Source organism: Amblyomma maculatum, chromosome 10 (genome assembly GCF_055883805.1).
Source record: "Amblyomma maculatum isolate TAMU_Amacu chromosome 10, ASM5588380v1, whole genome shotgun sequence".
NCBI lineage: Eukaryota > Metazoa > Arthropoda > Arachnida > Ixodida > Ixodidae > Amblyomma > Amblyomma maculatum.
In genome coordinates, this window is record NC_139353.1 from 6,332,277 (window position 1) to 6,359,775 (window position 27,499).

The 27,499-nt window shown below is 47.3% G+C and overlaps 2 protein-coding genes across 2 annotated transcripts in view; one reads left to right on the forward strand and one right to left on the reverse strand.

The window, feature by feature from the left end:
* The window catches only part of kst (spectrin beta chain, non-erythrocytic 5 kst), a 260,747-nt gene that overhangs the window by 106,984 nt on the left and 126,264 nt on the right, over positions 1–27,499 (forward strand). The gene's annotated exons all lie outside the window — the stretch shown is intronic.
* On the reverse strand, positions 7,903–9,491 carry LOC146175465 (52 kDa repressor of the inhibitor of the protein kinase-like). The gene is made up of 2 exons (XM_084580770.1): positions 9,103–9,491; positions 7,903–8,335 (listed from the first exon to the last, which is right to left on the reverse strand). Exons 1-2 carry the CDS (start codon positions 9,204–9,206, stop codon positions 8,152–8,154), a joined length of 288 nt encoding a protein of 95 aa, XP_084436896.1. The 5' UTR covers positions 9,207–9,491; the 3' UTR covers positions 7,903–8,151.

A 27,499-nucleotide genomic window follows, 5' to 3' on the forward strand; every position in this document is an offset into this window, starting at 1 on the left:
TGTCCCATTTATTTCACACATCTACATTTTGTTCAAATTTCTTAAACAAGGCAACCTGATTTCCTTATCTTGTAGTACTTCTAATGGGCAAAACTGAACAGGAAATTAAGAAATAGTGTGGAAATGCCTGCTCTACGAAGAAATAAATAAATTTAACTAATGGGAGCAAAAAGATCCCCAACATGTATTTCATGAGAAATGCCTGTTACAAAAGGAAAGTAAATCAAGTATGCCCACAGGGGAAAGACAAAGCAACAATCTGGGTATGCGAAAGTCATCATTGATGCACTGTGAAAAAAAAATATGTATATATATACATATATATATACTGAAAACTGTCCTTTACAACTGGATATCTAAGGGTGGTGCCACGAGCAGCTATCCACACCCATGGATAGTGGCACCGCCACAGCCTGCGTTTGTCACAGATCAGCCTTGGCTTACAATAGCATAATCATGTATGCTTTCTCTTTATGTTAAAGGTAGCAGGGTTAGCGTATAGGTAATATTCTGAAGAGCGGGGAGTCTTGTATGTTGATTTTGTGCCTTCACTTTACGCCCTTCTCCCAATGCTCGGAAAAAAGAAAAAAAAAAGTTTCAGCTTTGATAACCTTACTGGAAACAATACAATGCAACATGTTTTCTCACATTCTTTCTCATCTTTTAGAAACTTGATCGTTAATTTTAAGAAAAATTAGGACTGAGGTTCTTTCCTTTAATTCCTGAATAAGACTACTATATTGAAATGCATCGAATTTAGGACAGTGTTTAATGTGCTGCATTCCGTATATGCAAAAAAAAAAAAAAGATATTCGCAAACATTTCACTATCAAGTGGTTATGCATTCTGCACAGGTGCGCCTTACAGTCACAGTGAAAAAAAAAATTAAAATGGCCTTGTTTCACACTTGTGGACATCTGAATTTTTTTTTCTAAGTGGTGACTTTCTCACAGTATCAGAAATATGCCTGACATTCTACACTCTCTCCCTTTTGCTCCAAGCACATAAAATATATTGATTGATCAGTGCCTGCATACCTCAATCCAAATTGATTTTAAAGTTGCAAAAAAAGTGCATGCACCGAAAAGCTGCTTATCCCAAGATGTCAGTCACACTTCTCCTTCTGAAATACTAGCAATAGCACAAAACTAATTTCACTGCTGGTGTATTCAGTTATGTGTGTACAATATTAAGGCAACCAAAAAACTGCGCAAATAAAGGCCTCTAAGATCAAACTAGCTGCAAGTGCAGCGAACATGAAAGACATTAAGGAAGCGAAATGACTTTTTCATTTCTGGTTTGAAATTGTTTACTACTGCAGCATTTTAAAGCTTCCATCAAAAGCCACGACACAACAAAGTATCAACGAATGCAACTGCCCATTACTGCTAACTGCCCACCTGTGATGTGAACAACACTAAGATACGCACAATTCATAAAAAATACAAACGTCTTATTTAGTAATGAAAGCAATCACTCTTGTAATGCACATTTGACTACGTGTGGTCACTCAAATAATTCTTTCGAATCGCCATCTACTGCTAAACACCTAACGGCTGAGTAGTACACGAGTTTGTACCTTGGCGTCAGCCGACCATGTTTTACAGAGAGGAATATTTTTTTGTACTTTCACACAAGCACCAAAACTAAATGCAGTGACTAATGTGAAACATGCGCAACACCGCAATAACCTGCTTTTTGCGCGCTGTTTCTACTCATCGCATTAATGCACCCACCTGTTAGAAAAAAGGCGAGTTTAAAACACACTAAGAAAATACTCATCTAAATGTTGAGAACCACAATGGTTATACTAAGAGATGAATAAATGACAAAATAAAAGCTTATTCGTTCACTCACTTACCTCGAAAAGGATCACACAGGTCACAGCTCGTTTGGGGTACTGATCACATCTGTTAGAAAAGCAAAGGGGAGGGATATGGAAAAGGAAACACTCAACGCACATTACAAGTTACAAAAAAAAAACGAATAAAGAATAAGACAATAACAAAGATAACTTGATTAAAGTTTCATACTTTCTCTCGCACTTTCGCACATTTTCTTCGTAGAGCGTCAGCTCCAGTTGACGCCGCACTGCGCACTACTTCGCCTTTCTTCCAGCGCCCGCTCCCATTGACGACGCACTGCTGCTCTGAGTACAGTGATCGCGCACTCTCACACCAAAACATGGACGCCTTATTCGCTGCGCACTAGGCCCATTCAAAAAGGAAAAAAAAAAGAAAAAAGAAAACACCACACCCGAAATAAGGCAAACACGGACGGCCCGGCGCCGCCACGTCGAAGGCACGCTGCAGGTGGGGGGTTGTCGGTTTACATGTTCCCAGGCGCACTCACGGGACGGGACGCTCACGTGTGGTTCAAGGTTCACACCGCCGCAGCCAAGGCGGGAATTCCCGGCGCAATAATTCACCGCTAACACATCCAATACAAACCCGCCAAGATTATATCACGAGATATACGCCATAACATAACTTTTTCGCGGTAGGGTCGAACTTGCACATGAAAAGCGACAGCTTCCGAAGAGTTGTATTACGAAGAGATTTTGAAATCACACGCAACAATATTAGGAGCGCGTACCTCATTCAATAGCAACATTAAACAAACAATAATTTCAAGCAGCGTACTCACATTTTCAAGCAATCACGCCAGTCCATTTCTTTCTTCCGTGTTGAAGCCGGCGTTGCCACGGTACGGTGCAAGCGGTGTATGACAGTGAATCTATTTACCACTACTTCACGTAATTCAGAACACCTATCGAAGTGCACATGTCACACATCAATACATCAATTCTGCAGCCCATTCAAAGAACCACAGCACAAAAAAAAGCAGCACAACGCAAGGAAACAGCGTCCACAATCGCACCGCACGACAGCAAAGGCAGCATGATGACATCGCACCTCTCCGCCACTGATGACTTCGGATTGGTTCGGATTGACCTATCAATGGCTTTTGTGGCTTTTTTAACTGTCGCCTCCTATACGAAGTTTCGGTTTCGGAAGCCAGTTTAGGCTATCTTTCTTTCTTTCTTTCCTTCTTTCTTTCTTTCTTTCTTTCTTTCTTTCTTTCTTTCTTTCTTTCTTTCTTTCTTTCTTTCTTTCTTTCTTTTTATGAAAAGGCAGCGCACAGTTTCAGCCCAGGGCTCATTTATGTAACCCATCCCCTCTATAATGCCTTGGCGATTGAAGGTATGGCAAATAAATAAACATAAAAACAAAATTGAGTAGCAATGTAATCAGGAGTATTGAATATTTCAATATTCCTATCGTATATAGTATCAGATATCTTCTGATCATGGTAGAAAACAGGTAAGGTACATTTACTACCCCTGCTTCCAGAGAGGTAGTAAAAAGGTATTTCAGTCAAAAAACGTAGTAACAGCAGGAGTTACTACCATGTTACTACCTAAGAAGGTCGTACAAATGTAGTAACGGTTAAAAAAGGTAGTAACGGCAGCCGTTACTACCTTTTTACTAACTTTTTTTCTAAGAGTGTATTGTTACTACATTATCGCTTTCGAGCGTTTCAGTCAGTTTGCACATTTTGCTAGCAACATGCATCAGAGTGTGACGATTCTTGCTGTTTCGAGTGGTTAGTAGAATAATGGTTTTAGCGTAGCCACGACCAGTTCACGAGTGCCGCGCCACGGATATTAGTGTATTCGTTTGTCAAAAGTGTCCAACGTGACGTACTTTTCATGGGCTCCTTTACATCATGCTTCACTCACGTGTTCTTCGGGCCGAGAAAAGCTCCACGAAAAGCTTGAACTGAGACAGCGTATATTTGGCTTTAAAGGTCTGGTGTGATATGGCCCATAAGATACGCAGCCACATTGCTCGCTAGCCTGTGCTGTTCTTTGCCTCTTCAAAGTGCCGACTCACTTCCTTGACTTGATGACTGCGCTGATAAGCATTTCTAATGCACGGAATTTGTTTCATTGACGTCGATTTCTTTGATGTCCAGCCGAAGCCATTTTTGCAACTGATGTAAAATGCATCTTTGGGAGATCCACGTACAACGTTACAATGCTTGCATAATGGTCACTTTTTGCCACCAGCAGCCGTCTCAAACACAGCCTCCAGACGGTAACCGCGGCCGAACATTTCTCACCGATTCGCAAGAGTGCTCTCTCGTGTTTGCTCTGTGAAAGTGCACATGGCAGAACTGCGCAGCCGTGTAAGTTGAAGCTTTTGTCTGATTTATGCGTTCATTAAATGGCATCTCTAACATATCGCACAGCCTTTTCGGAAAGAACAACCAATGTCGCCTGCAAGAAGGCTTGTATTCAAATAAGGTAGATTACGTGGTTGAGAGTCTTTGTAGTTATGTGTTGTATGCATTGCGCGGCAGCACATAGACCCATTTTCATCACATCGCATTACTTTAATACACTAAAGACCCCCAAGATTGGGACCCTTTAAGGTATTTAAGGTATGCGAGCTGCTCACCCTTATGTTTTCTTTTCTATATGACCTCTTTGGAAGTTAATAAGGCGGAAACTTGGGCGGGTTGAAAAGCATTTCAAATCATATTTGCTAGCGCTTCTTTAACACACAAGGGACATATTAGAAAGAAGAAGGAACACATATATGAAAAGGACTGACGCTAGTCTTAACTGTCGTTTATTGAAACATGTCATATATACTCTCAAAAAATGGTCATCATACGTGCACAGTGCCACGCTTAAGGTAGGACGACCCTTTTTCAGACAGATACACAGATGGAGTGCTGACGCAGTTTTTGCCTTCTTTATTTATGCACAGGGCTTCAAAAATTTCTCTTTCTGTTTGAGTCTTTTTTGTTGCCAGTACGCGCGTGTTCTAAAGGATCGGTGTGCAGGGTATGGGGTTTGGGTCGCCAGGGTATCTTTTGATAAAGCACCGTTTGCAGTGATCAGCGAGATTCCCCCCACCTAACATGAATCCCGCAGCCAAATGATGCTCTCTCAGCCTTTCATTTAAGCATCGACCTGATTGTCCAGTATACACCTTGCCACAAGTGAGCGGGATTTCGTACACGACACCGACTTTGCACGGAACGAACTGCGTTTGGTGCTTTTTAGAACAAAACGGCTGCCTTGCCGTACCGTTCACAAGATGGCACAAGCTCATTTGGGGCATTCAATACAAGATCGACGCCACACTTTTTTGCCAACTTTTTTTAACGGTGCGACACGCTGTGCACATAGGGCATAGCCACAAGTCGAGTTCGCCGGTTGGGTTTTTTACGGCTTTGTCGTCGCCCCGTCCTCACTTCTTTCAGTAGCTTTTCAGCCACAGATGTGATGGTCTCTTCAGGGAACCCAGCGTTCTTATAGGCGAAGGCTTTGCAACGTCAAGCTTTCGGGGATGCAATGATGACAAAACTTATTGAGATCAGCGCGGATGGCATTCATGGCGATACCTCTTTTAACCAGCTTAGAATGCGTCGATTGGTAGTTGAGAATTTTTTTTTTTTTCGTTTGTCCTCTGCTGATACAACCAGCAAACACGCGCCCTTTCAAATTTTATACATATGTCAAGGAACTGCAACCTATCGTCTTTTGGCATTTCACTTGTGAAGGTTAAACCCTGGCTACTGGAGTTGAACACATCAAGCACATTTCCCACCATACCTTCCCTATTGTCAAACGTTTCAAGATTCATTACCACAAGGTAGTCGCCAACATATGCAAAAATGCGTTTTACTTTGTCAGTGTTTATCCGCTCAACAATACGTTGAACACAACAGGCTAAAAAGACGTGCGGGGGCGATGCAGGAAGCAATGCATATGCCGTCCTTCTGAACATATTCTGCACCTTCATGCTTTACAACAGTCGATGAAAGGTATAAATCGATACCAGGTTTAAAAAGCTATCGATTGACATTCCAATATCATTCTGAAAAGAAATTGGGGTGCCACTTTCAATGCAGTCGCGCAAAGCAGTCATGATTTCCCCATCGTGGTATAGAATAAAAAAGATCTCTTACGTCTATGGAAAAAGCAAAACAGAACTGCAAAGATTCTTCGTGATTCTTAAGATAATTCACTAGCTCATTAGAGCTGGGTATCAAAAAGGGTCCCTGACTTTCAGGAGACTTAATTTATCTTGCAGGAAGAACGTCTTGCCACGACCCCCTTTCTGTTACGATTTTCCTCAGTGGTACATAATCTTTGTGTTTTCGCGGTGAAGAAAACGCTGAGCGCCATTTCCCTACTGTTCCCAATTTTCTTGCTCAAAATGTCCAGTCCCATCTCCCTACACAATCTTAACGGCGGTCTTTTTGCTTTGCAGCTCGTCATAGTCGGGGTAATGGAATTCTTAGTTATTTCTCTATTTTGCCTTTCCTTCGTACAGATCGTTTGACATGACCACAAAACCACCGCTGTGGCGCGTAAATAACTGCGTCTCTCGCTGCGTCGTGCTGTAAATCTTCGTACAATCGGAATTGGTACGAAAACGATCACTTGCAAGGGAGTCGAATATTTTATTTCGTTAATACATTTTTTTTTTCTTCAGTAGTGATGTATTGCACGCTCTGAATAACCGTAGCTCTGAAGGGTAAACAAACCGAGGGGCCAGTTGCTGTATCGTGTTATATTTGTCGGGCATTTGTGTAAATGTTAGCTCGTGTAGGGAACTTAGCGGGCAACGTGTTGAGGCTCTACTGCCAAGGCTAGGCAGAAAAGGGAAGGCGACATGCTTTTTCCCGGTACCACGGATTATGGGCTACACCATTCAGCCCTTCACCCCGCCGCACCCCTGCTGCGAACGGCACGCGTTACGGCACGGTGGCAAAATGATGTCACTTTCCCTTTTCCGCTGTCCGCGAGTATATAATTTCGACCACCTGGAGATCTTTAACGTGCGCTGACATCGCACAGCACACAGACGCCTCTTCGTTTCGCCTCCATCGAAAGGTAACCGCCGAGGTCATGTTTGATTTATAGGAAGGGAAAGGCGCGGTAACTGTCTCACTTGTTTTACTCCGTTTCATACATCAGGTGCAACGCAGCGAAAGCTACGCAAGTAGTCCGCAAGAAAAAAAAAAAAAAAAAACAGGAGGCGTATCACTACGCGCACGTTCTGTAGGCGAGTGGTTCCTGCCGAAACGGGCTCTATTCCGAGCATACACGTTTGCAATAACATGCTTCGCTTGCTTAGACATCTTCACAGAGCGGATCTTATAGAAAAAATGCGCACTAAAGAACCATTTTCTCAAAAAGAGATGCGCAGCGCGGAGGGCACGGCCAGCGCCATCTGGTGGCACAGCTGACAAGGTTGCGGGGCAGCAAAACGCGGCACGAACAAAAACGACATAAAAAACATAAAGTCACCGAATCCGACCCTTTTCATGCTTTTCATGAAGTTGACGGCAAATGTAAGATGCATTAAGCTTGCAGACAAAGCAACTATCATTTCCTCTCGTCAAGAGCAGGCACTATTTTTCATCGCGGATGCGGAGAGCGCGAACAGGAGCTGTAGCCAAGGTAGATATACAATGGTAGCGAAGGTTCCATAGACGCCCATTGGTCCAAAAAATGGCGGCTCATGGGCACCGCCATATTGGGGGGCAACTACGTATGTGTTTTTAGCGCGAACTTTAAAGTGGTCTTTTTATAGAACCCGCCTTTTCAAGCCGGTATCTCATGAAGGTTGCCTTTCAGTGCGCACCAACCTTTGCCAGTCAAATGTGCTCGAGTTCCTGCTAGTTATGGCCTTGCTAATGTGCAATTCGGAACCCAATGAAAGTTACTGGCAAAGAAGGCAGCATAGAAAGGCAGCAACACTTTCAGACGCTGGCTTACCTTGGCTGGCTAAGAATACAATCATGCATGATTCGTAGTGAAAATCTTGGTGGAAATACTGGTACTAGTACTTTTGAGTACAAGGTATGATGCACAAAGCACAGGCTCAAGTGCACAGTTTGCAATACAGTGTACGGCAAGTATGGTTTTCATATTCATGGTTTATTACAGCAACCAAACAAATACAGTGATAAAGCACACCAACAAAAAATACACGTCACAGGCAGCTCAAGCAGTAGTATCTTTAAGCTGGCTATTCATCTTAATGGTCACAGTGCGGATAGAAAAAAGCCCTGCAGTTCCACGAACGTTGCCAGGTAGGAAATTGAAAAGCATAGAAGACAGTGCTAAGACAGCTTCAATTGAGGCAAACATGACATAAGTAGGCGCATCAACACGGGTCGCAGCCTTTTTGACGACAGATACGCAGACGGTTCGAAGTGCTTGGAACAAACCCGCAAGTCTCGCAGCTGCCATGGTGTCTTCTTCTCCAGGCTGACGTTGTGGTAGAACTGCACCCACGCTCGGCACCTGGATGTGATGCAACGTGCACGTTATTCACAATTGCGCCGTAAGGAATACTGCATACTCCAAACGCCAATGCGTCATTATTCCTGTCAATGTTAACTGCAGTAATTATATTTCCAATATGTCTGAACTACGGTAGTAAATGCTCGCCCCAAGCTCTCAGCGCCTAAGAGTGCGGTTATGTATACGCTCGTCCTCATGGCATGCGGGTAGCTATACTTTTCTATGGTTAAGATTGACGAGAATGAAGTGCGTTTAAAGTTACCCTAACGGTCATGCATATGCAGAATAGCAATAAGAAGACAGGCAGTAACTCCTGCTGGGTGAATTCAGTTAAAGCACCCTCAAGGCCGCGCATATACACGTGGCTGAATTTTGATACTACCAGTTGCGACGGTCAAATTGGCTTCGCGGTGTTGGAAAACTATAACAGTGTTGTGCTCAGACTTGTCAGGCAGCACAATTGGTTTTAAATTGGCTTTCCGGTCAGTGGCATGCGCGTGGTTGCTCCTGAGAGCCCGGTATCAAGTTAACGCTGGTGATAGCCGGCTGCATGAAACTCACCATAAATTAGACAAATGGTGGGCCTCTTTCGCACAGCTCAGCACTTAAAGTATGTGCCCTGTAGTGTAGTCCATAAATATCCCCGCAAAAATGAAGCCACGTGCGCACGAACTGGTTACAGAAACAGAAGCGAACAGCCAAACGAAAGCATTCGGAGCATACCTAGAGCAGACGCCTTGTAGCAGACGACACTGACAGGAGCTCACCTGTGAAAGTCCAGCGGGAAGCGGTGTAGCTTGACACCGACGGCACTGTCCATGCTGTCGCAATGTGCCACGTCGCATCGTTTCTTCACACGCCGCAAGCTCATCTTGAAATAAAGCGCTAAGCGCTTCAAAAGAACAGCGCGAAGCGTGCAAAGACGGAAGAAGACTTCGCACTGGCCGCACGTCGAAGGAAATGACAAAAGCCGAGAAAATTGCCGCAGCGGTGCGGCGGGGTGCAAATTTTACAAAACGGTGACAGAGACGCGACGCGCAAGGACGACGAAAACTTCGCAAAAGGGGCATTTTGAGACTGGCGATAAGAAACCGCTTCGTGAGCTCCCGCGGCCACTGTGGCTGGGTGCCGAAACAAGGCCTGCAAAGTCAAGCTGCAAATGCACCGCACACTCATCAACAGGGGGCGTAACAAGAACGTTGCAAAAAATTAAAAATTCGGAGTAATGTTTTGCTAAAATAGTTTACCTATTTTATAAAACGTGGCATTAAAATATTTATTTCTTCATGTTGTTTTATAGCGTTTTTATTTGTGCTTTTGAATTTCATTATCTAAGTGGTTCGGCCCCCCCAAAGTGGCTGTGCTGCTGTCGCGCTAGACCGTTTTTGGGCCCAGCCTTCGCTACCATTCTATACATACCTTGCTGTAGCTTTGGCGGTGTTGCACTTGATGTATGAAACGGAGTATAGGTATATGTGCTAAGCTTAACGTGGTTGCCCACCTGTCCATTCATGCTGCGCGGAGTTCGGACGCGGGCACACCGCTACTTTTACCACTGCGTGTCGAAGATGGCCGGACTGCCAGCGCAAGTGTGTTGGCGCAGTGTTACAGGTTGGCCGGTCTGGTGAAAAATTAAAGGAAGTGTGCATATGCATTCAAGTATGTGTGTGTGGCGAAGTGAGTGGCGGCGACGCAAGAATTCCGGTTCTGCCGCCGTGGCTTCGCTTATCATCGCAGACAGTTCTGGTTCAGCGTGGCCACGAGGCAGCAGCCGCCGGCGTCGGCAAACTGGTTTTTGCTCTTGACGGGCTTCCTCTTCGCGTTTGGTAGACGTGGCCTGCGCCGTTTTCCCCGCACGCTGTGGATTGAGTTACGGCGCGTATGCACGTGCGGCTGTTGTGTTCGAAGCAGCATCTACTAATGGTTGGTGGAACAGCTCTGCGATTGAATGTCGCCCCTGCAGTGTTCGTCTTAACGGTGCCCTATGATTTGGTCACTGACGTAGCATGCGGCAACGGAAAATAACCATGTTCGCCTGCTGACCCTTAACAGTTTTGTCTGGGGTGATCCAGGAGGAAGGGGAAGAGAAGGAATAACTCCCGTGTGGCCGCGTGGTGCCCTTGCGGATGAAGGGATGCGAAGATTTAGGAGGTTCCATTTTCTAATGCGAAAACGCTGTTACGACCAAGCATCCGCATTTGCGCGCTCTATTGTTCGCCTGTGGGCATGGATAAGTGCTGTGAATATGTGGTGATGGTCCAATGGCTCTAAGTGAGCCTGTTTCCAGGAATCCTGTTTTGTAAGCCTGTTTTGCTTTGTAGACACTCTGCAAATGCCAAATTGACCCTGCCAAGAGAACGTCTGGAAAAACACAAAGAAACGTCCCCCTGCGGGAAATGCAGGAAGTGCTTTCTTTCTTTTGTTCACCCTTCCAGTCGATAAGCCCTATCGTCCAGTGAGGAATGCCTACTTTCCAAAGGAGACGACAGAGTGACATGTCCGCTGACGTGCAGGACAAGAAAGGAGCATGACGCATACAGCCATTAAGTGATTTCCCAGGAATGCAGGAAAGATTTGCAATTGTCGAAAACGGACAATGCTGGGAGCGGATGCGGCGCCACGTGCACTCGGGTTTCTGAGAAGTAAAACCACTTGTCAGAACCAGCCTGTGGTTTCTTTGCTGAAGAATAGAAATGTACCTCCTCTCCTCGCCGTTCCCAAGCTTTTCCCGCCAACAAGTGATCACGCCCAACGAATGAATGCCGGACCAGTCAGTGCTTCAGACCATCAGTGCAGTGATGTGTTCGATTGGATGCCGATACCTGAGGGGCGTGCCCTGGATTTGGTTGGTCAGCATCTTCAGAGAGGGGCTGGACATAGGGGGTTTTAAGGACGCTGCAGAGCACGAAATGTCGCTCTGGGCCCTGGGTAAACGGCTCATCCAGTCGCTTCTCGCTATGAACTCTTAACGCTTGCCATTTTGCTGATGTACCCTTCTTTTTCGTGTAAATAATCTTGTAAATAAGTTTCTCAAAGTGCCATTAAACCTGCTTGTACATATTTCACCAACTTCGAAGATTCAATCCTACTTCAACCCCGAGTCTCTGCACGCTACCAAGTGAAGGCCGGGTCGACGTAGCCCCAGCGTCACGACGACTGGTGGCAGCGGTGGGATCTGAATCTACAAGCACAACGACTGGTGACCAGCGGTGGGATCTGAATCTACAAGCCACAACGTCTGATGACTGGAGGTGGGGCTGGATCTACAAGCTACAACATCTGGTGATTCGAGGTGGATCAGAATCTACAAGCCACAACATCTTGTGATCGGAGGTGGCATCTCAAGCAACAAGCAGGAGCAACAATCGGCCAACAAGAGGGCAGCTCGGAACATCGATCGCATGTGTGGGTGAGTGCTTGGCTTTTCTTCTGATGTGGACCAGGTTCTAGAACAGGGTTAGTTTTTTGAACTGGTAAAAAGTGTTGAAACGCCTTTAGGTTTGGTAGTTTGCACTGTTGTTTTGGAAGTAGCCGACACTCGGAGCGATCATGGACCTACAAAAGCTGCAGAAACCGGACCTGTTGCTATTGTGTGAGGAATTGGGAATTGATACAAGTGGTTTGGCACGAAAACCTTTGATTATAAAGGCAATCACAGATTTGGGAGCCGATGATGAGGAGCTCAGTGAAGCATGGAACCTCATCGCCCAAAAAAAGGAGGAGCAGCTCAGACAGCAGAAAGAGCGGGAAAAAGAAGAAAAGAGGCGTGAGCGCGAACTTGAGAGGGAAAAAGAGGAAAGGGAGCGCGAACGTGAGAGGGAAAAAGAGGAAAGGGAGCGCGAATTTGAGAGGGAAAGAGAGGAAAAGAAGCTAGACATTGAGCTCCGGAAATTAGAACTAGAGTTGAGCAAGAGGTCGGGCGATTGTCCCCAGCTAGCGGTACCTCGTCTCAACAAGGAGGCAGATTTCAAGATGTCAAAGTACATGCAGCCATATGTGATATCAGGGGATATCGGTCTGTATCTGGCTAACTTTGAGCGAACCTGCGAAAAACTGTCCTTCCAGCGAGACACTTGGTCTCAGAGATTATTGACGGTTCTGCCCTGCGAGGCAGCGGAGGTTGTCGCGCGGCTAAGCAAGGAGGACGCGGACAACTACGAGAAGGTCAAAGCTTGCCTTCTAAAAAAGTATAGGCTTAGCGCCGAGGCGTTCAGACAACGTTTTCGGAACGCTACTAAGTCCAGGGACGAGAGTTACCCTGAATTCCTGTACAATTTAAGAGTAAATTTGGGCGAGTGGCTAAAGAGCACAGATTCCTACAGTGATAGGGACGCTGTAGTCGAGCGAATTCTTTTGGAGCAGTTTTATAACTGCCTCCCAGAAAAAGAAAGAAATTGGTTACAGGACCGAGGCGAAATTAAGTCGGCAACTGAAGCTGCCGAACTCATTGAGGGGTACGCTTCGCGCCGACAATTCAGCAACCCAGCAGTGGATAGGCCCCGCAATCCCAAGTTGAGGGTGAATAACCGTCAGAAAAGGCACTTTGCTAGATTTGCAAACGAAGAAAGGAAGACTTCTTCAGGCAAACGCCCTAGAAAGGACGGCAGTGAGAAAAGTGGGGAAGTGACCAACGCGCAGAACACAAAGAACATGCTTGGGGCTAGGAAGCCGCTCACATGCTTTAGGTGTAATGAGCAGGGTCACATTGCCGTCAACTGCCGGAAAGAGAAGATTGCTTTCTCGTATGTCAGGGACTGCGATGAAAATATGCAGCTTTTAGAACCCTACCTGCATGACCTAGTAGTCAACGGGAAGCCTTGCAAGGTACTGCGCGATTCGGCCGCAACGATGGATGTTGTCCATCCGGTGTATGTGTCGCCTTCCGACTATACAGGACAGTGTGCGTGGATCCGCCAGGTAGTGGAGGAACAGAGTGTGTGCTTGCCAATCGCGAACGTGGTCATCGAGGGCCCTTTCGGCAAGTTAACAACCGAGGCTGCCGTTTCAGGAAAGCTTCCTAAGTGCTATCCGTATTTGTTCTCCAACAAATCGGACATGCTACTGCGAAAGAGGGGCATCCTTTTCGGAGACAGAGTTGTGCCAGCCTTAACACGTTCAAAGGCGCGAGAACTAGCTACACTGCTCATTCCAGAAAAATCCGCAGCGGAAGAAACGGCAGTTAAAACAGTGGTCGATGCGGAAGATAGCGGGTCAGAAAACTTTGAGAGCGAGGCATCTCAGATAAGTCAACTAGAAAGTGAGCTTGATAAGACACGGAATGAGGAGGTTCTAGAGAGTAACCTCTTGCCGCCGGTGTCTAGTAATCTCACGATACTTCTAAGTGGAACCCGAGAGGACTTAGCTATGGAGCAAGCCAATGATCCCAAGAATAAGCTCGAAGTACAGTGGGAAGGACCTGTTAAAGTCGTTGCAGAGCTTTCTGACACTAACTACGCAGTGAAAATCCCCGATAGGCGTAAAGCAGTGCGCATTTATCATTGCAATCTTATGAAGCCTTATGAGCAGAGGGAAACCATGGTAAATCTAACGTTAAACCTTCCTGAGGAGATTGGGGATAACTTAATTTGCCTCAGCGGAAAAGGAAGCAACGCTCAGGAGCTTCTCAAAAAGACGGAGCAGAGAGGAGAACTAAAGAAATCCCAGCTGTCCGATCTGGGCGAAATAATAACAGAGTTTGAGGCCTGCTTCGTGGACAGGCCAGGCAGGACTGATTTGACTGAGCACGATATTGAGCTGACTTCAGACGTGCCAGTGCGATCAAGGTGCTACCGATTTTCTCCAAGGCAAAGAGAAATTCTGGATAGGGAAGTAACTCGCATGCTGGAATTGGGAGTAATAAAACCCTCGGAAAGCGATTATGCTTCGCCTATGATCTTAGTAGAAGCTCCAGGTAAAGACCCTAGGCCTGTGGTAGACTACCGAAAGCTAAATTCTCTCACCAGGGATCAAGTGTATCCTATTCCGAATATTGAGGAGAGAGTAGAACAGGTCAGTAGAGCGGCATATGTGACTACGCTGGACCTTACTCGAGGATACTGGCAAGTACCGCTCACTGAACGCGCCAGCAGATACGCGGCTTTCGTCACTCCGACGGGCAGCTACCAGCCAACAATGATGAGTTTCGGGCTCAAAAATGCTCCATTTTGTTTTTCCCGACTCATGGATAGGGTTTTAAATGGGTGTGAAACATTCGCGGTGCCTTATTTAGATGACATTGCGGTTTTTTCCGACTCATGGGCGGACCATATAGTACATCTAAGAGCTGTACTGAGCCTTTTGCGTCAAGCTGGACTAACCGTAAAGGCCGAGAAATGTTGCCTGGCAAGGGCGACCGTGGACTACTTGGGTCACAATGTAGGTCAAGGTTTCAGGAAACCCAGCGAGATTAAGATTTCTGCGGTAGCAGACTACCCGCGGCCGAGCACGAAGACGGAAATTCGGGCATTCTTAGGGCTGACGGGATACTACAACCCCTACATCCCTCACTATTCATCTTTGGCTAGCCCTCTGACCGACGCTCTCCGCAAGACAGAACCGACAAATGTAGTCTGGGACGAACAAAAGGAAGCCTCCTTCGTAAACCTGAAGGCTGTGCTGATTAGCCGTCCGGTATTGCGAGCTCCAGACTATGACCGAGAATTCACGGTCCAGTGTGATGCCAGTGATCGAGGGCTAGGTGCTGTTCTCTGCCAGAGAGATGACGACGGTAATGAGCACCCTGTGCTCTACCTGAGCAGAAAACTGAGTTCTAGAGAGAGGGCTTATTGCGCGTCAGAGAAAGAGTGCGCTTGCATTGTATGGGCCATTCAAAAATTGCAGTGCTATCTTGGAGGGACCAAATTCACTGTAGAGACGGACCATTGTCCCCTGGCTTGGCTGCAAACTGCGACATCGAAGAACAGTCGCCTTCTTAGGTGGAGCTTGATTTTACAGCAGTACAATTTTGAAATAAGATACAAAAAAGGGAAGCTAAATGGGAATGCGGACGCGCTTAGCCGCTCTTTCTAAGCGGTCCGAGATGTTCCTCACCATGTATCCAAATTGATAATCAGGTTTTTTTTTTTTTTTTTTCCGTGCGCTTGTATATGTGTGACTATGTAAAGCAGCACGTTTGGTTTTCTAGGCATACGTGGGTCCCGAACGTCTTGAGAGTGGGCTTTTCTCGAACAACAATGGCAGTTTTCTTTTAACCTGGTCTCTTCAGACGGGAGCCGAGTGCTTGCTTCGACATGTGGTTGAGTTTCAGACAGCTCGAGCAATTTGGCCTACAACAATCGAGACAACGCGACAAGCAACAGCGAGCTTCAAGCGTTCACGTGCAGGCCATTAAGTCGTCTCTTCATGCAGCAGCTGGGACTGCTGCCCTCCGAGACTCTTCTGGCGGGGGAGGAGGCTGTTACGACCAAGCATCCGCATTTGCGCGCTCTATTGTTCGCCTGTGGGCATGGATAAGTGCTGTGAATATGTGGTGATGGTCCAATGGCTCTAAGTGAGCCTGTTTCCAGGAATCCTGTTTTGTAAGCCTGTTTTGCTTTGTGGACACTCTGCAAATGCCAAATTGACCCTGCCAAGAGAAGTCTGGAAAAACACAAAGAAACGTCCCCCTGCGGGAAATGCAGGAAGTGCTTTCTTTCTTTTGTTCACCCTTCCAGTCGATAAGCCCTATCGTCCAGTGAGGAATGCCTACTTTCCAAAGGAGACGACAGAGTGACATGTCCGCTGACGTGCAGGACAAGAAAGGAGCATGACGCATACAGCCATTAAGTGATTTCCCAGGAATGCAGGAAAGATTTGCAATTGTCGAAAACGGACAATGCTGGGAGCGGATGCGGCGCCACGTGCACTCGGGTTTCTGAGAAGTAAAACCACTTGTCAGAACCAGCCTGTGGTTTCTTTGCTGAAGAATAGAAATGTACCTCCTCTCCTCGCCGTTCCCAAGCTTTTCCCGCCAACAAGTGATCACGCCCAACGAATGAATGCCGGACCAGTCAGTGCTTCAGACCATCAGTGCAGTGATGTGTTCGATTGGATGCCGATACCTGAGGGGCGTGCCCTGGATTTGGTTGGTCAGCATCTTCAGAGAGGGGCTGGACATAGGGGGTTTTAAGGACGCTGCAGAGCACGAAATGTCGCTCTGGGCCCTGGGTAAACGGCTCATCCAGTCGCTTCTCGCTATGAACTCTTAACGCTTGCCATTTTGCTGATGTACCCTTCTTTTTCGTGTAAATAATCTTGTAAATAAGTTTCTCAAAGTGCCATTAAACCTGCTTGTACATATTTCACCAACTTCGAAGATTCAATCCTACTTCAACCCCGAGTCTCTGCACGCTACCAAGTGAAGGCCGGGTCGACGTAGCCCCAGCGTCACGACAACGCCCAGTTTGTAGATAGTGGATAGACTGCACATTGGAAGTTTTGTGAGGTGCCGTTGTGTCCCTATTGACGGAATTCGTTGTGATCCTGGCGAGTGTTGTCTTGGTTAAATTGGTTGACAGGAAGGGAAAGGCGCAGTATCTGTCATACTTGCTCTGTGGACACCCGAACCGCGCCGTAAGGGAAGGGAGGAAGGTGGGAATGAAAGTGGAAAGAGAGAAAGAGGAGCCGTAGTGGAGGGCTACGGAGTAATTTCGACCACCTGGGGATCTTTAACGTGCGCTGACATCGCACAGCACACGGATGCCTCTTCGTTTCGCCTCCATCGAAACGCAGCCGCCGTGGTCGGGTTCGAACCCGGGAACTCCGGCACAGTAGTCGGACGTCTTACCACTGCGCCACCCCGGCGGGGCTTGTCTTGGTGCGACGTTTTCGAAAAAGGTCTGCGCTACTTTCTCGCTAAGTAAAACGGGAGAACGAAGGATGGGTAGGAGTGCTGATTTGTTGATTTGATTAACCAGCTTTTATTAGCCACAGCTGCTTGATGTACAACGCGGGCCGATTTGACGGGCTCTGTGACCGTGGTAAATTTTTGAATTTCGCTACCTTCGAAATTCGCAGCTGCATTAGGTTCGAACTCGCGACCTCGGGCTCAGACGCCTGCTTCAGTAAATGTATACCTACATCTCGAAGCATAATTTGTGCACCAGAACGACCTTTCTTTTTTTGCAGGGCGTCTCACTGAACGCTTGCGAATGTCGCCGAGATGTTTTTTTTTTTTTTTTTTTTTTTTTTTTTTTTTTTTTTTTTTTTCAGTGACGACGTACTGCAAATTGCAGAACCCACGCCGACAATTCGTAAGACCTAATTAACAACTACATTTGTGAAACTGATCAAAATAGCTTGTGCGTTCTTGAAAAGCAAGCAAATTTTACGCATTGATCGCAAGCGTCTATAGCCTTCCTGCACAGCCTTGCATCGTCATATCCAAATTCAAGTGATGCCTGAGTTATTTACAGCGGGACAGTTATGACGCTCAGTTAGTCTTGACTAACAGAAGTGCTGTGCGAAGAAAATTAAATTGTATCGACCAAAAGAAAGATGAAAAGACGTTTCGGCTCCTTTACAAGGGCGAAGCGATGAATCGTACCTCTAAATACGGCGCATGACAGGTCCCAGACATCTGCCCCCAGCATACGCAAGATGTCTAGGATGTGTCACGCGCCGTATTCGGGCAGCGATTCTATGCTTCGCCTTCATTGTGAACACGGCTCCCACACTGGAACCGAAACGTCATTGCACATTTCTTTGGCCGGTGCCGTTTATTTTTTAGGACTCCGTCAAACTCCTGCTATGTGCTCGAGTATCACTAAACTCTCCTTTTCGCTGCGAGACATTTTACGTTGCTGATGCGTACCACAATGACCGCGTCATGTCCTCAGTACACCGAATCCACAAACCACGCCGGAAGCAGAGCCGTGACTCGTCTCTCACACAGCGCGGCGCGTATGCATAATTTTTCTTCGTTGACGGGGACGCCTTGGGCGGCATTAGGTATACTATAGAAAAGTGAAGGGGGCTTCTGCTATAGCAATCATGGTGCGTGGGTCTCCCGTCAAGGTCACACTACCCCGCCCACAAACCCTTGTATCATCGTTGTTTCTTTTGTCTGTCTTTTTCTTTCGTACTCGTGCATAATCGACCCCCTGTGCAGCGGTGTCTCAATGGGCAGGCGGGGCGTTATGTCACTCAACGCTATGTCTCAAGTTCGGTTCCGTGCCGCTATGGCGCGGTAGCAATTCGACGGAAGCGGGAAATGCAAGCAAGTGTGCGTTATGAAAGTCGGTGCATAAAGAAACGTGAAGTGTTTACTGCGAGTAGAATAATTGACCGCAAATGTATTTCACAGCAGCGCTCATTGATGTGCAGCTGAGTAACTTCATTAACGTGTCCGGGTTCTGACATAATTTTACTTTGCGTGCTTTATCGTGCTTATGGGAGGGGAGTCTCGTCTAGGAATTTATGTTCGGCTCAGCGTAAGGAAAAACGCTTTAGCTGCACCCTGCTTTCGATGCGACCGCTCTTTCTCGTGAGACGACTGAAACAATGAGAGAAAGGAAGCCCGGATCGAAGGGAAGTAACTTTCAACAAACGAGGCTCTGTGGGAGAATTTAAAGGGAGGGAGGGCAGCGGTTAAAGGTGAACGAGCGGCGATTCACTCGCGGGTTGAAGCCGCGCCCGCGGGCCAGTGCCCCCACCCCTCCCTTTCTCCAATCAGGCAATCATTGCAGGGCGAGTGTTAGTCCTCTCTGATGCTCCCACCCGACGACTTTTTTGTTTCCCCACCATTTATCCGCGGTCCATTTCGCCACTCGGCGACATCTCCCCACGTTAAAATTTCATTAGAAGCCGCGCGCATGCGCGTTCAGCAAGCTCGCAAGGCAGAAATCTCGAGGAAGGAAACGGGAACGCCGAGAGAAGAATGAATGCGGGCATTTTTTCCTGCTTTGGTATATTTCTACCGCTATCATCGTCCCCATAGATCATTATCATAGTCTATCTGTTTTCTTCGTGAGTCCCATGCAGTGGTGTCCGCATAATGATGTTTTAACATCATTGCGCACCAACTTCGGGCCGGTATATATACCTACATCCGCGGCCCATCATCACCGCCTCAAAGGCCTGCAGCTGACGTTTGTGACGACGTTCCAGTATGTATTATGCCTTCCTCTTTACTGCAAAAATTTACGAACTATTAACCAGCATCGTATTCAATGCGGCATGCTTCAAAGCTGAAACGTTTTAGCCGTTTAGTCGCCCTGGTACCGTAAATGGTATACCGTAAATAACTAGGCCATACATGTATGCGTTCGTCTTCGGACTGCGTTATAATACCGACGCATGCACTCCGAGAACTGGTGGCAATCATGAGAGTAAGAATGCTCTCTCTTTAGAGGGGCGTTATATTGCAGTCCAGAGACCGCGTCGTCCCCTCCCCCGCCACACCCCTCCCGCTGCCTCTCGTATGGACTGTTATTCCAGGCGAAGGTCGAGGTGCCGACTCGACACGTGTCAGAAATCGACTTTCATGCCTTAGAATGCGTTTGTCCATTAAAATGCTGTCTAATATACATGATCAATACACCTTGCCCCGGTGATAAGAGGTCGGGGCTCGTCGTTAAATGGCTTCTGTGCGTCTGCCACTCAGTGCCTTAAGTTATTTCTATAGCCTTAACTAACCCTTCCACGGGCTGCGCGCAATATCCTCCGAAATGCTCAGCCTTGCAAGGCGCTTGCATTATGGCGCGGTATCATTTTTTCTTCCTTTGAAGGGAGCCGTTGATCGCGCGGGCCGCCGTCGTTGCGTCGCCTTCGACGTAAGCCGGGCTGCAGGGACTGTCTGTCGCATTTATCAAAACATTTCCTCCTCCGACTTAAGGCCGGGGAGCCGGCTATACGCATGCGGCCCCGTATACAGGAAGTGCACGTATTGCGTAGCGAAATGGCTTTCCCGAGCTATTAAAAACCCGCTTTCCCGATGAATAATGGAAAATATAGCGGTAGGGGGGTGTATGAGGGTGAGGACGGGACGAGGTATACGTGTGCACTTTGCGGCCACACCCACCAAACTGTGTTGGCGGCTTTATTTCTCTCTCTCTGTCAGTGCCCTGCCGGGTAGCGTTTTCGCTACGATGACCTTTGCCGCCGTACGCGTGAAGTGCAAAAAAGAAGTAGGGCCCGACCAATGTAGCACTCGCATTCTATTTCGTTTTTCTTTTTTTTTCTTTTCCTTTTTTTTTTTTTTTTCTTTTTAGCAATACTGCGTCAGGTTTCGAGCCGTCGCGTGGTCCCGGCGGAGGCCACGCTTGATCTTGAACAGCCGAGAAGGAGGAGCAGAAGAAGAAGACTAGTAACTTGCTCTCTCGCGTCATACTCATAAATGATGAGCTTAAGTGTCCCCAATAATGTAGAATCTTACACTGATAAGGCGTGATAGGGGAATAATGTAGCAGGCAACAGAAGCTCCCGCCGTTGCTATCGCAATACAACTAGGGTTAACCAGAGTTACACAACAACTAATTGTTATTTCTTTAACAGTTTGTCACTGGCACACGTGTATATGCCTCCGCTGTCGGTAGGATTGATGTCTCATCGAGGACTGTAATAATCAAGCGGAATATGAGTAGAATATATCGGGACACCTACATTATGGAAAAACGACTCTGCGCGGTCGTGCTGCTGTTCACCGTTGGTTCCTTGACGAAGTGAACTGAGGCTGCACTTGTGTATCACCACCCTCGGTTTCAAAGTGTGCCCTTGAATGCATGCACTCGTCATCCTTGTGCACACAACACGTTCGCGCACGCACGCGCCAGGGTTCTGCTTCTTTCCTTGGTGGTCGACATTTCCGGAGCACTTCACTACGGCGTCTCTCAAGCCTGAGTCGCTTAGGTACGTTAAACTCCGCAAGCCAAACCAAACATTTTGTACATTGGCCTTTCTGTTTGTGCTCTCTGCTCATTGCTAGAGCTTTTCACCGTAGTTTGTTCCGGAATCAGCCGTCGTGTGCAATGCGCATGCTCCGTTGCGGACAGTGCCACAGCCAACGTAGCGGGACAGACGTGGGCATGAGGTACACCGTGGCTTCGCGCTATCGACCCGTCGCGGAACTCCCCGCGCATTGTCGCTTGGCTCTGGCGCTGCACTGCCGCGTAATTGCCGGCAATTAAGTCGTTTCTAATTGGGCACATGCGCCCGGCCTAAACTGTCCAACTTTATATCTCACTCTGTATTATGCACGGGCTAAGTCTGGGGCACAGCTGGCCTGCAGCATTCTGTGCTAACCTAGTACCAAAAAAAAAAAAAAAAAAAAAAGAAGTATCAGAGCAGATATTGTCGCAGAGCAACGGGAGACCCTCTCCCTTTATTCCCTTGCTTTCCGTCAGTCCCTGTTTGGTCCATTCTTGTGTCAATGGGGGGAAAGATACCACAGGTGAAGTACATGTACTCAGTGGGCCAGCCGGTGAACACGGCACAACGTTTCGTTCTGAAACGTGGTCGGTTCCGCAGCGCTGACGTCGTGAACCGAGGCAGCCATCAAGCTATAGTTCGTGCCACCTGATGGATGTGGAGGCGAATATTAGACACGCACGTGGGCGCCGGTCTTATGGCTTTTTCACTCTATAAGAGTGGTTTACCGGTATGCACAGTCGGTGTGCAGGACGCTTTAAAAGGATGACCTAACTTATTAACTCCGATATGCGGAAATCACGCTAATCTGCAATACAAGCTGCTTGCGTACCAGCCTTACCATCACGCTACAATTTTCTTGTATTGGATGCGCAAGTTATCTCTTCCTTATCTCCAAATGATTTGCCTTTTTGTGCATGCACCGCAGATATTTGGTCACCAGCACGTCGGCGAGTTTTCTGTTACGCTTGCACCGTCGCGACAGGGTTATCGTCGCAGAGAGAGAAAAGAAAATGTAAACGCGTTACATTCTATTCTAGGCGACGCCGCCCCCACGCAACGCAAGCCGCAGATGAGAGAGACCGGCAAAAGCGTTTCAACGTGCACTCCGCCGGGGTTCGCCTCTGTCCACTTCCTCTGTAACAATATGCAGTGTCGCCGCGGCAATCACGAATCTTTTGAGGTGCAGATAGCGAGGCGCTCGTACGCGTACTGCCTTTCGAGAGCGGCAAGCGTCACTAGAGAGATTTAGCTTACCGTGATCCGCGATCCGCCACCGCGGCTCTCTACCGCGCGTGGGCGGGTCGGTCAAGTTGATTGTTCCCGACGCGGCGGGTCTGTGTGCCGATATCGATATCCAGTATGTGGCGCCATCTATCGGCGTCAAGGGGGGTCTGGGCATGCGCAGTGGAACGCGCGGTGGCGGATCGCAGTAGCGGATCGCGGATCACGGTAAGCTAAAACTCTCTATCGCGCCCATACGGACCAAAATTGCTGCCACGGAGCTTGTGCGTTTTGAGCATGTCTTCAAAAGGCTGTCGCGCTCAGCCCGAGCAATCACTTGGCGATGCTGAAAAGTCGCGCCATTCAATTTTGCTATAGACGGCATACTCAGCAATGTATACCGGGCGCAACTTTCGAGACTTATTGGAAAAAGTGTTGCCACAGAATCATCGTTCTTTTGCGCGCTTGTGTTTTCACTGTTTTGTTACGCCTAGCGATTAAATGAAATGAGCACGTGGTGTTCGTCCGTAGATGCTGCATGCAAAATGCAAGAGCTCATAGAAAGGTCGTAGTAAGCTACTCTAGTCTTGGCTAGTCTTGGGAAGCTTAGGCCAGGAAGTACACAACTCTGTCACTAGAAAACTCGGGCCCTGCGAGCAATGCAGAAATAACGTTGTTAAGCGACGGAAACTGTTCGTGTCGAGCGTGTACGCAGGTTGTTGATTGCTTGGTTTCCGACCTTGTTTTCCATCTATAACCAGCCAAAATTCTCCTCTTAGAAATAATGATCGAGTGCGAAAATGATACAGCGCCTTCATGTCAAGTGTAATGGCAGGGAGATGAGCCCTCAAGTGCGACCGCGCGCGGTAACGTAAAAAAAAAAAAAAAAAAAAAAAAAAAAAAAAAAAAAAAAAAAAAAAAAAAAAAACATTGAGGTGCAATTACTTTGTATTGACTATTTATTTAGTCTATGAACAATCTGTAAATACTCGGAGCCTATTGATTTTAGTCTATAAAATACCAACATGTTCTTGATATGTTAGATTAGAAATTAAAATGACTCAGTTTAATACAACTTAATTAAACAACAAAAATCAAATTATTCTATTTCTCACTGGATCAATAAAAAGTTAATATGTTATTTATTGACGTGACGTATAGGAAGTAAATTTGCAGCAGCATAATTAAATCACAAACAACAAAATCAGTTCACGAGTATAGGAAACTGGAAGTGTCGAAAAATCAGTTCACCGCCGATTTCTTACGAGCCGTTAAAAAATCAACATGTTCTTGACTAACATGACCTAATAAGTTAATTGACTATAACATAAATAAACTCCGATCATCTAGTATCGATTTACAGCTAATTTCTCATTCATTGTGGAGCCAAGTACAGTAACCCCAGTATAAATGACTATCACTATCAGCAGAAGGGGCTTAATTCTATTATATCAGCTTTAGTGGAAGGGCCGTGATGGCAGTGTTGGTCGTAGGTTGCGAGTTGAAAAATTCTACTCATGTATATAAATGTCGAAAGTGGCTTGTAATTGTAAATATTTGTGTATTATTGAGCACAATAATTTTCATTAATGGTACCGAGCGAGACGCATGCATGTTGTCACAGAGGCCGTGCCACAATATGGTCGTCAGCAAACGTGATGTCTGTAGCTTTTCCGCTGTTTGCGTGCGCTTTAAGTTGAATATCCTTCGTACACTCTAGTGATGTCGTGATTCAAAGTTTCGGTACTTTCCCTTTATTCCCCTGAAGTATTTGCTTGACGTGACCACAGCACACTGAACTTTCTGTTGTAGGACGCGCCCTTTTCCCGGCATATAGGCATGCCATCCTTTCTTTCACTTAGCCAAACATGCAGGCAAAGTACACAGTTCTGCTGCAAAATGGGAGCCGACTTACAGGCGTGAAAACGCGGTATATACACATGCGTTGACGTCTGTGCGCGCTGGTCTCTCCGTGACGATGCTTCCGCCTTCCCGTTCATTCATCTCGGCGGCGTTAATTGAGCGCGAGAGCGTTTGTGTGTGCGTTTGTTTTCGTGTCTGCGTGTGCAGAGCGCGTGTCGGCATCCGAGCGGTCTTCTTTTGCCGTGAGCTTCTCTCGAAAAGAGGCGGAAGAATGAGCTTTGAAAGGGAAAGAAATGGCAGGACACAGAAAGAGCGAGATAGAAACAGAAAAAAAAAAAAAAAAAAACAATTAGACAGCAAGGATGACAACGAGGTCTATCTGGCTTCGCAAATACGACAGAGACGTGCAAGTCGCGGGCAGCCAGATAAAGTGCGGTACTTACGGTTGTGAAAATGCGTCCCTTAAAAATTTGAAAAAAAAAAAAAAAATCAACTTTCGATGCTGGAAAACTGACTTTGCCTACTCAGGACTGTAGCAAAGATTATTTTTATTTGCATTTTGCTCTATAAAATGCGGGCATGTAAGTCATGCATGCTCGTCATTTTCAGATATTCGCGACACTCCGACGCAGAAGCGACGTTCTTTCTGGCATGTGCCGTGCAGTGAGGCTTCTATCGCGTGGGGTCCACAGTTCCTCTTCCGCGGTGGCCGCTTCTTCCTTCCGGTCCGCTTCCGATATGGCGTCACGGCCGCTGCTGAAAAAGCCCTTGTCACGCGCCGGGGCAGAAAACGGGACACCGCGTCTTCCGCCTTCGTGCAGTGGATAGATGTTTACCAGACACCGAGTAGTGTCGTTGCAGTGCGAATGTAGGCATAACTGATGGTTCCATCAGTGTAACGGAGTCGACTCCAGAGGAGACGACTGTGGCAGGGGGCGGTATAATAGGGCGGATGAAGTTAGGGAATTAGAGGTGACCGCAGCGGCGCATTTGATATCACTGGGCGTTGAATATGTGCCCCGCAGTGGCCGCATTCAGGCGTATGATGCATGATGACACTGTACTAGACAGGTGCCACTTGCTCGTAGCGGACTACGCCTTCGGTATGTTAAACCTCCACTTACATCAGGGAGCAGAGTCTGCGAGAGAGTTCTTGATTTTTTTTTTTTAATTGTGCAAAAACAGTTCATTGAGCTTCCCTAGAGGACGCGTACTATTTGGGACAAAAGTCTCTGGACCGCACGTCGGGCGATTTTGGACCATAGAAGTACGCTGTAAACGAATTATCACATTATTTCTCCAGCAAACATAAAATAACTAAAGTCTAACGTTCATATCGACAACTATGGTCGGAGACAACATGCCGATGTGGAAGATGCGCTTTGGTTAGTTTGCCTGGTCCACATACTTTCGTCCCCGTTATACGTGTACGCGCATCTACTGAATCGAGGGTCACGTGGGTATTGAGGCAGTTCGATGTGTGCTCTCGCGATTATGTCATTCACCGCATGTATACGGACGCAAGCCGGGACCTCTAGTGGACAGCTCTGCCTCGTGCCGGCGCAGTTCTTCAAGTGAAGGGCAGCGATTCCATCCGGGGGCCTTCCTTCACTCGGGCTTCGACACCATGCAGCGGTGCCTGCCCAAACTCGTGATCGAGGAGCTATAGCTGTCGGATAAGGCAACGAGGTTCACGACAGATTGTGTGGGAGCGTGATCACGGCTGCGATCGCGATGCTTTCCTTTTCTTCGAGTACTGCCACGTGACACGTGCGTGAGAGAGACAGCGGAGAAAGTGTCGCTTCCTCCATCCACCGGCGCCTGCCCGTGTGCGTAGCTGCCGCAGCGAAAGAGACGGGGGAAAGTCTGGACCGGGCTGCTTCAGCTGCTGGGACAACGTATGCCCGCGTTTTTCTCCGCTAGGAACTGGCGGACGTTGACCCGAATCTTTCTCGTGAGTACGACGGCGACAACGTCGTCTCTGGAACCCGATCTTCTTTCTTCCCGGGCTCGCTCTTCTTCACCGGCAGCGAGAGACGTCGCCAAGTGCTGCCTTTACCCGCCGTTCGCACTATTCAGGCCGGCGGCCAGAGCATGAGGGGTACAGGTAGACAGCGTGCGAGTCGAACGAGCTGCTCCCGGCGCAATCGGGACACCGCCGCCAAGGCTGACACACTCGTCTTCGCAGATTGCGGCTTCGACAAGCGAAGTTTTCTCTACTTCTCCCACGTGCCGCGAACGAACCGACGAGGCCGCTGCGTGCGGGGCTTGCGATCTGTGTGCTGGAGTTGACCGGCAGTTGTTTTCCTGTGTAGGCCGTCGCGTCGTACGCCACCGAGGAGCTTGGAATGATCTGGAGCCTAGCTGTCCACTGCAAGGTTATCACGGCACCGTCAGCTTATGCATACGAGTACAGTGATGCATGGATGATGCGGATTATGGGCAATGTTTTTGCTAGACCAATTTTTTCCCGCGTATTTTCACCTGGTTTATCGGACACTCGCTGTCCTGACAATGGACAAAGCGAAAATACACTGAACTTGTCTGTGCCTATGTAACACAGTCGCGTTCCTATGGAGGAGCAATGAGAACAAGTATGGTATTTTTGTCTTTTGGTCACTGAACAACGCTGGAAAGGAGTGCGAAAGTGCATATGCCAGAATGATCGCTTTATTTCGCTGTTTTGTGCTTTTCAGTATCATCATGGTGCCCAGCGGATGGGCCTTAACATGCAAACATATTGCATGAATGTTTGCAAGGAATCCGCTCTCTTCGGCTTGTGCTACGTCCACAGCCTCTTTCAGAAGTTGCGAGGTGAATTACTTAGTACTGATATATTAGCGGTGTGTGAGCATCCGTACTAGGAGGTGCTTTGTAAAGCCATGCATGTGACATCATGCTCCTGGTAGAGGACTAGTTCAAACTGCATCGCACGCACTTGCTGCCGTCAGGATTTTACTACCTTTTCACCGCCCACCACAGTGGACAGACGCAGGCGTTAATTGCAACCCCCCCCCCCCCCCCTTTTTTTTTTTTTCCTTCTGAACATCGTTTATTTTTCTGTTCTTTTTTATTTTATTTTTTTTTTTTTTTACGATTCGCAATTACGGACGGCTTTCTCCTTGAGGACGGTTTTCCCCGCCGAACGAAGCACTTGTGTATCATTACAAGTGGTTGGTGAAGGTTTCGGAAGAAAAGTGAGCGCGCAGCATT

Coding starts and splice junctions, on each gene's coding strand:
- LOC146175465 (XM_084580770.1), bottom strand. CDS start 9,206: ATGAGCTTGCGGCGTGTGAAGAAACGATGCGACGTGGCACATTGCGAC. Junction 8,336..9,102: donor TTCCCGCTGGACTTTCACAG/GTGAGCTCCTGT, acceptor CATCACATCCAG/GTGCCGAGCGTGGGTGCAGT.